Source organism: Poeciliopsis prolifica, unplaced genomic scaffold (assembly GCF_027474105.1).
Source record: "Poeciliopsis prolifica strain line A6 unplaced genomic scaffold, Auburn_PproV2 SCAFFOLD089, whole genome shotgun sequence".
Classification (NCBI taxonomy): domain Eukaryota; kingdom Metazoa; phylum Chordata; class Actinopteri; order Cyprinodontiformes; family Poeciliidae; genus Poeciliopsis; species Poeciliopsis prolifica.
This window is the reverse complement of record NW_026562464.1, coordinates 377,984-394,902: the sequence shown is the minus strand read 5'-3', so window position 1 is coordinate 394,902 and position 16,919 is coordinate 377,984. Positions and strand designations below refer to the sequence as shown.

At 41.5% G+C, this 16,919-nt stretch overlaps 1 protein-coding gene across 2 annotated transcripts in view; it reads right to left on the bottom strand.

The window, feature by feature from the left end:
• The window catches only part of LOC129353388 (plasma membrane calcium-transporting ATPase 1-like), a 43,174-nt gene that overhangs the window by 11,178 nt on the left and 15,077 nt on the right, over positions 1–16,919 (bottom strand). For both annotated transcript variants that reach the window (XM_055022698.1, XM_055022699.1), the window contains exons 6-12: positions 13,066–13,242; positions 12,397–12,423; positions 5,514–5,660; positions 4,514–4,728; positions 3,725–3,967; positions 610–851; positions 295–532 (exon numbers count right to left, since the gene is read on the bottom strand). In XM_055022698.1, the coding sequence (XP_054878673.1) occupies positions 295–532; positions 610–851; positions 3,725–3,967; positions 4,514–4,728; positions 5,514–5,660; positions 12,397–12,423; positions 13,066–13,242 (1,289 nt within the window). The remainder of the gene's footprint in view (positions 1–294; positions 533–609; positions 852–3,724; positions 3,968–4,513; positions 4,729–5,513; positions 5,661–12,396; positions 12,424–13,065; positions 13,243–16,919) is intronic.

Genomic DNA, 16,919 nt, shown 5'->3' with positions numbered 1-16,919 from the left:
GCTGTGAAGAATGATGACGCATGTCTCATATCAGTGACATAGAAGTCAGATAAAATGCGACATGAGCGTTCTGACTGCAAACGCTTTGAAAACATCTGTATCAGATTTTGTACTACATATGGGAGAGGCTTAAAGCAGATTTTTTGGGGGGGGAGAAATTGGAAATGGGCCGTTCAGACTGTTACGAAAAAGTCAGTTACAGTTCGTATGTGGGCATGAAAAGCTACTTTGGGTCTCTTTGTGAATTAGAAAGCTCTTGGAAGTTGTAGCCATTTACCAAGAAAGATGACAAACCTCAGGTCGTACAGGGTCTTCAATGCCAACCACAGCGATGCATGTCAGTCTAGTGAGGATCTCAGCCTCGTTGTCCCAATCAGGCTCTCCATCAGCAATGGAGAAGTCTCTGTAGGCAAGACAGATCGTCCTCAGCCCCTCAGATGCCATCGACTCAATCACATTTTTCACTAGTTGGTCTCGATCCTTAGGTTTGAAGATCTTGGCCTCTCCAGTGGCCGTCAAGATTTTACTGCACCTGAAACCAGATGCAGCACATATGATCAGAGTATGACTCTGAGTGCAGAACTATGTAGGCAGAGGCAGCAGACCTACTTCTTAAGCAAGATCTCAGCGGCTCCTTTACTGAACATTCGGTAGCTGCCGTCAAAGGTCTTCAACACGGTGCTCATGGATTTCCTCACGGAATTAAAGGTGTAAACCTTGAACAGCTTCTCCTCTGGGATTTCATTTCGAACGTTCTGGTAGTCTCGGTTCAAGTCCAGACTGAATCCCAATAAGGCACATTCGGTCTTGTTTCCCACTTGGCGAGGCAGGCCACCCTCTCTCTCTGGAGGCTGTGGGAAGAAAGAAGAATATTTAGCTACACTGTATGCTTGAAACGGCGCAACTTCAAACAGTGCTGTATAGCTTTTATATATATATATTTTCCATTAGCCTCTATAAAAAAGTGATAGTATCTTTGGAAGAGAATTTTATCCTTATATAAATCACTTATAACCATGGACTTAAAACATAGAATTTCACTGGTCTGCAGCCAAAAACTTGTCTGGGGTTTTCCACAGTTTCAGGGTCATTTTGATGAGATGAATCCAAAAATCACATTGGTTTTGCTCAATCAGGTCAACTTCCTGAACTATGGAGCAACATGAGCATCAATCTGATCAATGAATGATGAGCAGGAGAGATTCCATCAGGACAGAAAAGAGATGGAGAATTTGACACAATGAAGACATAATGTTCAATTCACATGTACTTACCCTTATAGTGATTATTATACAATGTACAGAAGTCCATGTTTGACATATTTCTAAAGCCTTTTTTGGATGAAAAATATGCATGAAAATGAACTGATGTCACAAAAATGTGACATCAATTCAGTCAGAAGATCAGATTTCTCTAAATCAAATTACAATAACAACCCGATTGAGAAAAATTGATGTAATTTTTTTATTCAGTGGTGCAAAAATGACATATCAGTATATCAGCAACTCATATGGTATCAAGACTATATTTACCTCTGTCTGATCCTACATCATCAATACCACGTCTGAGGGAAATGATCTCTGTTTATGGTCATTTTTCTGGCTATAACATAAATGTTGATAAGACAGAGGCAATGGATGTCAATGGCAATATTCCACTAGGGTTTAAACAACAAAGCGGCTTTCGGTGGCCAAGGGAGGCCATTAAATACCGAGGCATCAATATTCCTGTCTCATTAAATGATTTGTATCATGTCAATTACAGCAAAACACTGGATATAATTAAAAAGGATCTAGAGCGATGGTCAGCATTGCCTCTGTCCCTCCTCGGCCGCATTGAAACCATTTGTATGAATCTGTTACCAGATTATTGTATTTGTTCCAGATGGTGCCGGTTATCATACCAAAATCCACATTCGTTGAATTGGTTAAAATATCAAAATTCATATGGCAAAGCAAGCGCCCTCGCATACAATATAAAACACTTCAAAGAAGTAAGGGGGTCTCAATCTTCCTGTTTTAAAATACTATTTTTAGGCAGCTCAGTTAAGGCCTTTAATTTCATGGATCCAACAGGATTCTCAAACAAGATGGCTGAGCATTGAGCAAGCAAAGTGCTCAGTACCATTAAAGGTTTTGCCATTTTTAGATATTCCAGTAAAGGAATTGCCTCTGTGGACTAAAACCACTTTTAACATTTGGAACAAAGTGCGAATTTCATTCAAGCTACCAAGAGGTTTATCAATATTAACAAGTATTGGACATGTCAAATCCTTCACACCCAATTTCTTCGACAGAAATTTTTCTAAATGGGCTGAACAGGGGCTTGTATTCATTCACCAGTTGATTGATAAGAACAGACTTATGTCATTTGAAGAGTTATGTAGTAAGTTTAATCTCCAGAAAAATGATTTCTTTAGACATTTAGTGTTGCGCTCTTTCTTGTCTGCACACAGGGACTGGGAAAGAATACTAAATCCCACACCAATAGAAAATCTTTAATCCATTTCCAGAAAGGGGATAAAAGATTGATAGCAAAGTTATATGGTGTATTTCTGTCAATGAACCTTAACAAACCCACTTGGACAAAGCAAAGATGGGAGGCAGAGACGGCCAAAATCATTTCTGATGAAACATGGGAGGGAGTCTGGACTGAAGCACATCGAGTTACAAACTCGAAAACGTGGCGGAAATTTAAATGGAAAATTATTAGCAGATATTTCAGGAGCCCAGATGTAGCTGCTAAGATGGACCCTATGGTTCCAGGCTTGTGTTGGAGAAACTGTGGCTCAGCAAACCCCAACCATACAACCATACACACATTTTCTGGTCATGCCCCAAATTTCAAAACTTTTTGGGATGAGGTGTACGGAGCTATAAGCTATATCTTACCAGGGGTTTTACCAAAGAATGTTACAGTTGCACTACTTGGTATTATACCAGAGGGCTTTCAAGGACGGACAAAAGTATATCTGCTAAATATCCTTTTTACAGCAAACCTGAAATGTATTACAATCAGGTGGATGCAATTGGAGCGACCTTCCTATGACTTATGGGTTCAAACAGTAAGGGAATTGTATAGAATGGAACAAATGACCTTCTCATTAAGACTTCAAAAAAACACTTTTAGTCTGCGCTGGCGTCCAGCAGAAGCTCTGTTGATGTAAATAAATCCAATAGGTTTGTCTTTTGGCATATGGGCTTTAACTATCCCACATTTCTGTCTATTAGTCTATTCCTATTTTAGGATTGTTTAGTAACAAATCTACAAATGTGATGCTGAGGCTGTAAGATATTATTCTGAAATATTTATTTTATGAAAAACTTTATATTGTCAACATTTATATTATGTACCACTGATGTATGACTATGTATTTGCTCTGTAAAAAATAATAAAAATGTAAGTTTTAAAAAAAGACTATATTTACCAATTAAATATAAGTCAAAAAACGGAATCAAGAGGCTTAGATAGAAAATGCACAATTGTTGGGTGTGGGCAACATGAACAGCAACATTCTGTAACAGTCAAGCAGAAATCTGCTGATCAGAAAAGAAACTTATCATTGCTTCCTAAATTCCTGGCTACAACCAAACCTGCTTTTCTGCTTTGTACTCTGGTCTGTCAAGTGCATCCTGCAGACTGTGATCTGATGAGTCCTGAGCTTACTATGGCTCATATTTAACCCACACAACTTCCTGAATGAGCAGCTATTTTTAAAGCTTACCATAATCTTGGTGGTGTAGGCGCAGTTGACCCCGATGCCCAGGATGAGCAGGTCCAGTATCTTGGTTGGGATGAGGTCTGGCTCTGGGACTTTTTTATAGTGTCTCCCTGCGATGTAGGCCTGCACCACCGTCATACGGTTCATGGTCAGCGTCCCCGTCTTGTCTGAGCAGATGGCTGTGGCGTTCCCCATCGTCTCACAGGCATCGAGGTGGCGGACCAAGTTATTGTCTTTCATCATTTTCTGACACACAAATAATAGAGAGAGCAGCGTTATTGAATTCAGATTCCGCAATCCATACTTCACTGTCTCCAGGAGTCACGATTTAAAACTCTTGCTGTGTGAATGAGGTATTAGGTATGAAGCAAAAATGTGTTATAACATGTTCTGGACTGATAAGAGGAAAATTGCACTTCTTGGTCTACATGAAAAAGACAATACATGGTATGTTTGTAGCAATGTCAATCATCCTAAGCTGACCATCCTGAAATTATGGCAGTGGTAGCATCATGCTTTTTTTCTAGCAATTAGTGGGAAGAAAATCTGTTAAGAGGTTCCAAAGACTTGGACCTGAAGGAGCTAATAACACCTGAGTCCACATAGGGATAAAAATCTTTTGCAAATCCCAATTCAATACATTAAGGTTTATGGTTGTAATATGACAAAATTAGAAACTGATTTATAAAAATTTTTGCAAGCTTCTGTAATACACAAAGCATATTAAGGACAGTCATGATGACACTGGCATCTGTTTTCATGCAGACAGAGGTGAAACTTTGCAAAACTAACCTTAACTGAATATGCTAGGGAAATGGTGACGGCCAGAGGGAGACCCTCAGGCACAGCCACCACCAGCACCGTCACGCCGATGATGAAGAACTTGACCATGAACTGCACATAGATGGAAACGCACTCTTGCAACCAGGGAAGACCCTGAATCCAGAAGGTATCGATCAGGAAGCGAGTGATTAGGATGATGACAGTGAGGGCCGACATCAACAGACCTGAAAACAAGAGAGGAAAAGAACAGGAAAAACAAAAACAAATGGATTGCAATGAGTGATGGTTAAAAAGCTTTTAAGATCTTTGGCTGAGGCTTTGTAGATGAGTTCTGCATCTCACTTCAGCATATCTTCCAACAGAACTATGGAAGCCTTGAAACACAAGACTTTTGACACATTTTTTAAATGTTCTTTTTCTCTCAACTTCAAAATTACAGGAAAATAAAGAAGAAAAAAAATCTAAATCAAATATTGTGACGCATTTGTGGGATGTTCTCAAATATTTTTTTTTCTCTAGAAGGGGAGCACAGAAAAATTATGATGTTCAAAAGTTGATCAACTGTGTTTTTATATCAAGCATTTCTCACAATAACAGCATAGTTCCTTAAAGTCTCATCCAACAAACTCTTCTCTCCCAACAAAGAGAAAAAGAAAAAGATGCCTTGTTTGGATGAGTAGAAAAAAAAAATACAAAAAAATGGCATGACAGATTATTTTTCCCTCTTTCCATCCAGGAGTTAAACAAGCAAAACAAAACAACAAAAATCATTTAATTTGGTCAGACTTAGAAAGTGAGTCTTCAAAAGATGTTTTTCTGCTTGGCTGTCAGGGTTTCCATACATAACTGATCCACAAGGATCCATATGAAACCAAACATTCAAACATTTTAAAATGTGTTGATTTTAAATTTAACTAATATATATATATTTTTTCATCCCAGGTGATTGAGACTTTTAGTCGTATGAAAATCCCAGCCACAAGCTGAATACCAGTTTGGCAGATTGTACCTGCTCTGCCAATCTGTACGGCCAATTTGGTCAGCTTTCCCTGAAGCACAGATTTCTCCTTCTTTGGAAGAACTTTCTTCTTCTTTTCTGGTTCTCCATCTTCGTTGAGTGGTTGCATCTCAACAGTAGCTCCGTCCTTGTTTTTCTCTATAAGGGACAATGGAAGAAGTCAATAAAGCATCCAAAATGAATAACTGGTTCAACATTAAAGACACTCTTTAAAAATGTATCAAAATCCCAATCATTTTTAGTTTTACTAAGATGAGAAACACAACTCATAACATGAAAATAAAGAACCATTTGAAAAGATTAAAATGCCAACATCTGTCTTGACTTCAAAATCAACTATAATCAGATTTAAGATCTTGAGACAACCGTTGTTGTGAGCTGGTTTCACGCAAATCCAGGTTTTTTGTTAGAGGGCTTATAAGGAAAAGGAAAATACATTGTGTCAACTCCATATATGCATTGTCTTACAAAAGCATTAATATCTGTTGAAGCATTGTATATGCTGCAGCTCCTCTCATTCAGCCTCCCCTTGTACACGTGCAGAGTAAAGAGTGTCATATTACAATCAATAAGTAACCTAATAAAAACCTATTTAAATGTGTCTTGAATCCATTACAACTTTAAATAAATACAGAAATCATTAATTAAATATATAATTAATTATATGTGCCTCAATTGAACGTTCTGATTTTATTTAAAAAATTATATAATTATTTCATGATTTAATAAATGACTTCCTGTGAACGAATTCATTAAAACACTGAGGTTTAGTGGGCGGGATCAGCTTCAGCTTCTGACTTCTGATTGGCTGCTTCAAACAGCAAGTCAAGACGACTTCTTCCAAGTTTGCTGTATCTGTTCTCTAATAATAAATAATATAAATAAATACTTTTGGGGTGACACCATGTAGACAGTAGCTGTCCAGAGTGCAGATCATCATAGTAACGTGTGCTAATCCCCGTGTTAGCTTGTTGTGATGCGTTAAGTTACAGCAGATCTTCAACCTGCTGTAACCACACTAAGTCCCGAACCACAGGACATCGTTTCCAGTTCCCAACACAAGCAGAAACACCAGCAGGATTACCCAGTACTGCTTTGTGCCACAGAGGTGGGGGTGTCTGCTGGGGTTTTTGTGTGTGTGTGTGTGTGTGTGTGTGTGTGTGTGTGTGTGTGTGTGTGTGTGTGCGTGTGCGTATGCATGTGTGTGCTAGCAAGCTGATCCCATTTTTGTAATGAGGTTATTAGTGGACAAGAAGGCACCAGCAGCAGGCAGGAGAAGAAAGCAGCTGCTGAGCTTAATGCCGATAATCTTCTTGCTCCTAATCACCATCAACAGAGTCAGGAGCACCTGCTGCTGCTCAGACCACACGGGCATACTATGGAAGAAACGCCACGTGGGATCACACGGAGCCTGGAGAGCCCTCCCCAGTCTGGGAGTGGAGGCAGGACTTTCCATGGAAGCACCACCAACATCTATGTTTCCTTTTTGATTGACCTCAGTCGAATCCAGCTTGTACTTCCTCACACGACACTAACAACAAAATAATGGCTGGTCAACAAACACAGATTAAAGTCGAACAGCCAGAAGCAGAGGTTTATAAGAACTATTCCAGTTGTGAGTCAGCAAGAGGAGTGAGAATTCACAGAGAGGTCACAAGGTCATTACAGAGCTCCCTTAGCAACATATCTGCCTAAAATAATGCCCATTAATAATTTTAATTTTTTGCCAAAAAGGGATATTGGTAAAAAAAAACATACTTTTTTAGGAATTGCTGAAGTATTATCACAAATCTTAAACATTGTTCATGTTTATTATTAATCCTGTACCAGAATGCATGTTGTTAGACAATATGTGTAAGTCTAAATACACCATGTTCCAAATTATTATGCAAATTGGATTTAAGTGTCATAAAGACTACATTTTTTGTTGTGCTATTAAATTTATAGATGTATTGTGCATCAGGGCTCTTTGAATCACTAGAATTAATTTCAGAGTGTCAGGTTCTGTGTTTTTTCTGTGTTTTTATTCCGAGTTTCTGTGTCCTGAGTTCTCCTCGTTGTCCTGTCTTCCCCTTGATTGTTCCCAGGTGTCTCTCGTTCCCTTGATTACCCTCTGTGTATTTAGTCCCTCCTGTGTCCTCTGTTCCTCGTCGGGTCCTTGTCGTTGTTTATCGTACTTTTGCCTTTGTCTGCCGTTGTGTGTTTTTTAGCCGCCTGTATGACCAGCTGCTACCGGCGTTGAGCCCTGGCTTCCGCTCAGCCGTGCTGCCTGGCCGCGGACTACGTCTTTGACTGTTTGTTGTTGTTATTGGACTATTTTTCATCATTAAATATTCACCATTCACCTACCTGGGTCGCCAGCGTCTGCCTCACCACCTCCACTACTCACCTCTTCATGACAGAAGGACCCGACCAGAAATACGGTGAGGCTCGCAGAATCAGATCATGGACCCAGAGGGTTTAGAGGAGCTACTCCGAACAATCCGCGAGTATGAAGAGTCAAGGAGTACGTCCACTTTCGCCCTGAGACGGCCTGGGTTCGCCATACGCCTGGGGCTTTTGTGGACTATTGGGTACCACGTCTCCAGCACCCAGTCCTGGTGGAGTTGCAGCGGGAGGCAGAGGAGGTGCGCCGGACAGCCTTCTCTGCCATGACTGCAAAGCCTCGGTCTTCCAAGCCGGACTTCCGCTCCGCCAGCCCAGCCCCAGCTCCATCCTCAGCTCCTCGTGCCGCTCCGCCGGCGTCTGTTCCTCGTGCCGTTCCTGCTCCGCCGGACCCCGCTCCGGCTGCCGCTCCTGCTCCGTCGGACCCCGCTCCGGCTGCCGCTCCTGCTCCGCCGGACCCCGCTCCGGCTGCCGCTCCTGCTCCGCCGGACCCCGCTCCGGCTGCCGCTCCTGCTCCGCCGGACCCCGCTCCGGCTGCCGCTCCTGCTCCGCCGGACCCCGCTCCGGCTGCCGCTCCTGCTCCGCCGGACCCCGCTCCGGCTGCCGCTCCTGCTCCGCCGGACCCCGCTCCGGCTGCCGCTCCTGCTCCGCCGGACCCCGCTCCGGCTGCTCCTGCTCCGCCGGATTCCGCTCTCCTGCTCCTGCTCCGCCGGATTCCGCTCCGGCTCCTGCTCCTGCTCCGCCGGATTCCGCTCGGCCTCCGTGGACTCTGCTCCTCGTGCCGCTGCTCCGGCAGCCTCTATCCGTGCTCCTTCCGAATCCCTAGTGCTCCTTCCGAGATCCCTAGTGCTCCTTCCGAGATCCCTAGTGCTCCTTCCGAGATCCCTAGTGCTCCTTCCGAGATCCCTAGTGCTCCTTCCGAGATCCCTAGTGCTCCTTCCGGATCCTCCCTAGTGTCCCTGCCCTCCCGTGTCCCCTAGTGCTCCTCCCGTGCCCCCTAGTGTTCCTCCAGTGCCCCCTAGTGTTCCTCGGCACCATGGACGCCCTCCGGACCTCCCCCGTGGGGTCTGCTTCTGGCGCCGCAGACGCCCTCCGGACCTCCCCTGTGGGGTCTGCTTCTGGCGCCGCAGACGCCCTCCGGACCTCCCTCAACGCCTCCGCCCACGTTGTGGGTAGTTTTTCTGTTTAGTTTTGGACTCTTGGCCCCTCCTTGTGTTTCCGCCCACCTTTTGTGGGTAGTTTTCTGTTAGTTTTTGTTTTCTGGACTCTGGCCCTCCTCCGTCGCCCCTCCGCCCACCCTGGTTTTGTGTTTTGGACTTTGTTTTTGGGCGTCTGGTAGCCGCCCTTTTAAGGGGGGGTACTGTCAGGTTCTGTGTTTTTTCTGTGTTTTTATTCCGAGTTTCTGTGTCCTGAGTCTCCTCGTTGTCCTGTCTTCCCCTTGATTGTTCCCAGGTGTCTCTCGTTCCCTTGATTACCCTCTGTGTATTTAGTCCCTCCTGTGTCCTCTGTTCCTCGTCGGGTCCTTGTCGTTGTTTATCGTACTTTTGCCTTTGTCTGCCGTTGTGTGTTTTTTAGCCGCCTGTGTGACCAGCTGCTACCGGCGTTGAGCCCTGGCTTCCGCTCAGCCGTGCTGCTGCCGCGGACTACGTCTTTGACTGTTTGTTGTTGTTATTGGACTATTTTTCATCATTAAATATTCACCATTCACCTACCTGGGTCGCCAGCGTCTGCCTCACCACCTCCACTACTCACCTCTTCATGACACAGAGAGCTGCTTGATTAGTTTGTCTGGTGAGCTCAATTAAAACAAATCTACTTAAGAAGGATGTTCCACATTATTAAGCAGGCCACAGGTTTCAAGCAATGTGGGAAAGAGAAAGGAACTGTGCTGATGAAAATCATCAGATAGTGTAGTGCCGTATGACAAGATGTGAAAATATTAGATATTTAACCAAAACTGAAGCGATATCGTACTGTGAAGAGATTTGTGGCTGACTCAGAACAAAGATGGTTTGTACAGATAAAGGCATAATGAGGAAGGTTTCTGTTAGACACATTCATGGGATTAAGAGAGCAGCTGTTGAAATGCCCTTAAAAAGCAGCAAACAGTTATTTGAAGCTGCTGCTGCCTCTAGAGCCTCAAGGTGGAGGATCCTCCAGAGGCTTGTGGTGCATCAACCTACTGTTGGGCCCCTAATCAGCACACAAGCAGAAACGGTCACAGTGGGCCCAGTCGCACATAAAGATTCATTTGTTCACTGATGACTGCTGTGCACTGATGACTGCTGTGCAACCCTGGATGGTCCAGAGGGACGCAGTAGTGGATTGGTGGTGGACGGCCACCACATCCCAACACAGCTGTGATGTCAGTAAGGAGGAGGTGGAGTCATGCTTTGGGCCCAAATCATGGGGAGAGAGAGAGAGATGGTCGGCCCCTTCAGAGCCCTGAAGGTGTGAAAATGACTGCAGCAAAGAATTTGGACTTTCTGACTGATCACTTTCTGACATGGTTTAAAAAGAAGAGCCGCACCTTCTGTAGCAAAATCATCTTCATGCATGACAATGAATACTGCAAGGAATATCACTGTGTCACTGGCTGCTATGGACATAAAAGAGGAGAAACTCATAGTGTGGTCACTATCCTCCTCTGACCTCTGACCCTATTGAGAACCTTTATAGTTTTCCTCATGCAGATCTGAGGTGGGATGCAGTTCATATCAACAGCAGCTCTGGGAAGATATTCTGACATCCTGCAAAGAAATTCAAGCAGAAACTTTCCACAAACTCACAAGTTCAATGGATGCAAATTGTGCAGGTGATACCAAAGAAGGTCCAATATTAACATGTAACTCTGTCTGTTAAGATGGTTTTGATTGAAATAGCTTTTGATTTTACTACACTTAATGCTGCACATTCAAAGAATGACTGTTTGCAGTTCTTTATAATTGTAAAATGTTTAGAAAATCTGCTGTGCATAATAATTTGGAACCGTGCATTTTGAGTTTTTCATGTTTGAAAAAAATACTGTTCTCATGGGGAACTTTGTTCAGTTAAATTTGATTTACACTGTAATAGATCATTACTGACCATCATTTGCATTGAACATTTAAGAAAATCTGAGAAAATATCACTTGCATAATAATTTGGAACACGATGCAAGAGGAAGAAAAGCTAAATACTGTATGTTGTTGTGTTTAAATCAATGCTTGTTTCTGATGCCAATTATGGTGTCAGGAAAGATTGATGGAAAAGAAAAAGGATTCATCCAGAGATGCTGCAGACTCTGCACATTGTAGAGCTCTCATAGTTGACTATCTCTATAAATGTACTTCTGCAGTCTTACAAACTGTACAATCATCTTTTGACCAGCATAAAATACACTGTGAACAAGGGGAGCAAATAGACAAAGTTACCTGCAGCACCAGTTTCCAGAGTCACGTGATTACCTTTCTCAAACAGACAGACCTCACTTATTCATGCTTAACCCATATTACTTAATGTATTACCACTATATGAATGACGGAGTGAGGTCTCATCAGAGAAACATCACTACAGAAATGAGGTGAAAATGGATTTATCTACAACTACTACTCTCCTTATTAATATTAATATTTCATACAGTAGTCAGTGAGCAGCAACAACTGTAGCTTCCTCCACAAATATCTAAATTCGAACCATTAACTTGAGAACATTAACTAAATGTGGGGAAAAAATAATCCTACATTAGAAAACATTTGTTTCTAAGAAAACACTGCTGCTACATTTATTTGCTCCCTTTCACTACTTCCATAACATTATTATAATTGAAACATGACTTCCCAGTTTTACATGACATAATAACAGAAACAAACACAGACACATTTCTTGTAGCCACCGGCAATCAGGCTTGACGAGGATCCGTATTCATCTTGCTATAACTTATGTCGAGGAGGATGGCAGAAGAGGTCAAAAATCTCAAAAGCTAACTTTTAGAGAATTGGGCATCTATAAAATTAATGTCAACTAGTTGTTTGGTACTGATGCACTACCATAAGCTTTTGAAGTTTGAAGATTGATGCTGTCATATTTTGAAATTGAAACATGACTTCCCAGTTTTACATGACATAAAACTGTCATGTATACATATTCTGTGTATTCTGAATATTATTAAGTGTTATGACATCCTTAGTAATTTAATACACTTAAATTATTAAATTAGCAAAATTAAAGGTTGGATTTTCTACAGTTAATAGTTTCTTAAATTAAATAATTTTCAATGAAAGATTATTAATGCTAAGGCTTTTAACATGTCTTTACCAGGAATACTTACAAAGAATGCAGTAAGCCATCGGTTATAAAGAAAAACATGAACAAGCGATCTGCAGTCAATAAGCCAAAACCAACATGGAATCACACAGGGGTTTTTCCCCAAGTGATTAAAAACAACTTCATTTCCTCACAGGCATTAAAACATGATCTGTTGGAAATTAAACTCTGATGTGATGCCTACCTTTTTTGTTTTTGACTTCCTTTTTATCTGTAAAAACATAAAATAATCAATCAAACAAATGCAATAAATCAACAGATATTTCTATACTAAAATATATATTTCAGCCCCGAGGTTTTCATTTGAGACATTAACTTTAGTTAGTGAGTTACAGGTTTAAAAGCAAACTACTAGATCAATTAAAAAAAAAAAAAAAAATATATATATATATATATATATATATATATATATATATATATATATATATATATATATATATATATACTTTTAAAAACAGCTGAGTGGAATGTTTAATTTTACAGTTTCAAATAACTTGATATGATCAAATACTCTAAATGATAAGAAGTTAGATTAAATCAGCATAAAAGCGTATATTATCATCTACATATTAACAAAATATCAATCTGTAAGGACATAACATTGATTCATGTCTCAATGTTGAAATTATAGATCTCTGTAAAAATACCTCATGATCCCGTGTCTGGAAGTCACTTCTTGAAAGAAAGAAATAGGAAACAATATTGCAAACCTCTTTGACTGGACCTGAGGGATGCACTACACTTTGATTCAACTGATCTGTGCCACAGGGAGTGTGTGAGGAGACACTGTTGGGTGCCACACTACACTTCTTCTGAGATGATGAATTGTGTAGTTGACTGCTGTTAAACTTACTCTTCTTATCCTTTTTGTCTTTGTTTTTCTTTTCCACATTTTTCTTCTCTTTTTTGTCGTCGCCGCTGCCTTCGTTGTCTTCACTGGCACCGAGCAGTTTGAAAATAATTCCCGTCTGAGAATTCACACCTACGGCAGTGACTACCATCTTTCCAGAGCCCTCCATTACATGTGTGCCTGCAGAGAAGCGTGGGAATAAAAAGTTACAATCTTCCGCTGTGAATTCTGTCAAAATTAGCCTCGGTAGAAACTCTGAAAGCTGTGCTTATTAAGCCCATTTTTTAAAGTCAAACTTTCTTTAGTCATTTTGATTCCTTTCAAAGTTAGCCTTTAAGAAGACATTCTGAATGAGTTTGTGTTGATCTACGTCAAGGCAAGCATGTCAAAATGATTGAAATGATGAAATGATCTCATGATTTCCCAGAGTGTTGTCCAATTATAGTCCTTGGTTGTTTTAGTAATTTCCCATTGAATTACAAAAGCAAATTCAAAGGCTGAACTGGCTTAGTAATTTCAGTTAGTGGTGTCAAACTGAAATTGAACACCACTGTTTGTCTCGCTTTTAAATTTCTATTTTTAAAACTTCTCCATTTATTTGTTTGATTTTTTTCTGTACTAACATTAAATACATTTAAAAAAAATAAACGTGTGCTTTGTTATTAGAGAGACACTAATTTTATCCAGTGCATGTCTCATCTCCAGATTTCATGTTAATGTTTCAAGTAAGGCAACTGTTTATCCTTTTAAGTAACATCAATGGGTTTTTCCATGTAGATGCAAAGGTCTTTGAGAAAATATTATAAGATGATTTTATGTAAACACTTTTTATAAACACGGTGGCTTTTTTCCCTATCTGCAGCATTCTCACACTTTTTACAAAGTCAAATTTATCCCCTTCTCTTTATGCATTTTCAATTTCATGGTTTCAGGATTTACCAGGACATAATCATTAATATGGCTTTTAAGCACATGCTGCTCTGAGAAAGTATTTGCCCCCTGTTGATAATAAATCATTCTGTTTTCCTTCTATCTGTGTTAGCTAAAGCTAAAGGAAATGCTTTAGCTAGGGTTAAAGGGCATGACACACAAGGGAACACCCTCTTTAGGGTGTAGTTTAGACAGAGTATAACAAAAACAATGGAAAACTTTGATGTCATTTTGTCCTGCTAACTCCTAAGGTAGCATGAGAAACAGACCAGCCGTATTTTGGTATTAATAAATGGAATTCATAAATTCAACTCACTGACGCTTCTTCAACCTCATTCTTATTCTGATTTCATATAAATAAGAAACCTTCTAAAACGAATATGTCACAACAGAGTACGATAACTGGCAAAAAATCTTTGACATGACCACTGAGGACTGCTTTGTTTTAATTGTATTAAATGTTTACGCCATATTGGAGGGACTACTGTACTGGTGTTTAGGAACTGGATGTAAGTCAAGACTTTTGCTACGCCACTCCAAAATGTCCTTTTTCTTAAAAAGTCATGAATAGATTCATAGGTGAGCTGTGCTTTGGATACTTACCCTGCCATGTTTTCAAAGTGTGAGTGGGCTTCAAGTTCTGTACATAGATGCGAAACAGCCTCTTTTCTAACATTTTACTTGGAGGGAATATGATGCGTTTTTTTAAGCATCTGGTTTTTCTTTTTTTTTTTTTATTTAATCTGCTACATTTTTGTGTAGAAGGACAAACAGCCCCATGATAATAAATCTTTATAACCTAAAAATTAGCATGTTAAGGCATTTTAGTAGTACTAAAGCAGTCATATGGAACCTTTAAATAGCACTATGCTGATGTTAACATCTGCATGCTGTGATGTGATAATATAAACCTTGTAAAATGAATATATAAAAATTCCCTTCTCACCCACCGCGGGTGGTTCTTATCCTCTGAGCTCGGGTCCTCTACCAGAGGCCTGGGAGCTTGAGGGTCCTGCAGTATCTTGGCTGTGCCAAGGACTGCTGCACATTTCTGGACTGAGATGTCTGATGTTGTTCCTGGGATCTGTTGTAGCCATTGATCCAGTTTGGGGGTTACTGCCCCGAGGGCCCCGATGACCACAGGTACCACTGTGGTCTTCACCTTCCAGGCCCTCTCCAGTTCCTCCCTGAGGCCCTGGTATTTCTCCAGTTTCTCCTTTTTCCTGATGTTGCAGTCACTCGGTATTGCTACATCTACCACAACGGCTTTCCTCTGTTGTTTATCCACTACGACAATGTCTGGTTGGTTCGCCATTACCATTCTGTCTGTCTGGATCTGGAAGTCCCACAGGATCTTAGCTCTGGTGTTCTCCACCACCTTTGGGGTGTTTCCCACTTTGATCTCGGGGTTTCCAGTCCATATTCTGCACAGATGTTTCTGTACACTATTCCTGCCACTTGGTTATGTTGTTCCATGTATGCTTTCCCTGCCAGTATCTTGCACTGCTGTTATGTGCTGGACTGTCTCAGGGGCCTCCTTGCACAACCTACACCTTGGGTCTTGTCTGGTGTGGTAGATCTGGGCCTCTATTGCTCTGGTGTTTAGGGCCTGTTCCTGGGCGACCAGGATGAGGGTCTCTGTGCTGTCCTTGAGTCCATTGAGTCCAATGAAGGCTCTCAGAGTCCTGTTGATGTTATACATCTCTAAGCATTCAATGATCCAAGTATGGGGCATTGAGTCATAGGCTTTCTTGTAATCAATCCAAGCCATGCACAGGTTGGTGTGTCGGGTTTTGCAGTCTCTGACAACTGTGTGGTCTACGAGGAGTTGGCATTTGGCTCCTCTGCTATTTACACCGATACCCTTCTGTGCCGTGCTCATGTGTTTATCCATGTGTTTGCTCATCTTGGCTGCTATGATGCCTGACATGAGCTTCCAGGTTGTGGAGAGGCAGGTTATTGGTCGGTAGTTGGGTGGGACTGGACCCTTTGATGGATCCTTCTGGATTAGGATTGTTCGCCCTTCAGTTAACCATTCAGGGTGAGTCCCACTTTGTAGCAGCTGGTTCATTTGGGCTGCCAGTCCCTCATGGAGAGCAATGAGTTTCTTTAGCCAGTAGGCATGGATCATGTCAGGCCCTGGTGCTGTCCAGTTTTTCATGCCTGAGACTCTTTCTTGAACATCTGTCACAGTGATGGTTACCAGGGCTTGCTCAGGGAGGTTGCTGTGGTCCTCTCGTAGAGAGATCAGCCACTGTGCATTGCTGTTGTGGGACGCCTCCCTTTCCCATATGCCTTTCCAGTATTGTTCCGTCTCCAGCCTTGGTGGGTCTGCTCTGTTGTTATTACCCTGCCATTGAGAGTACACCTTAGCTGGTTGAGTGGAGAAGAGCCGGTTAATCCTTCTGGATTCATTCTCCCTTGTGTATCTCTTTAGGCGGCTGGCCAAGGCTTGGAGCCTCTGTTTAGCAGTTTCAAGTGCTTCAGGTATGGGCATCTGGCTGTACTTTCTGGGTATTGGTCTTTTCATTGCACCCTTGGGGAGCTCTGACAGTTGGCTCAATTCCCTCCTTGTTATCTTGATTTTAGCCTCTAACCGTCTTTTCCATGGTGGGTATTGGGTCTCATGGTTGCTCTTATAGCCAAGTATCTCAAGGATCACTGATGCTTGAGATCAGTGATCCTATATAACCATACATACTTATATATATATATATATATATATATATATATATATATATATATATATGTGTGTGTGTGTGTGTGTGTGGTGTGTGTGTGTAATGGCGAACCAACCAGACATTGTCGTAGTGGATAAACAACAGAGGAAACAGAGACAACAGAGATGTAGCAATACCAAGTGATTGCAACATCAGGAAAAAGGAGAAACTGGAGAAATACCAGGGCCTCAGGGAGGAACTGGAGAG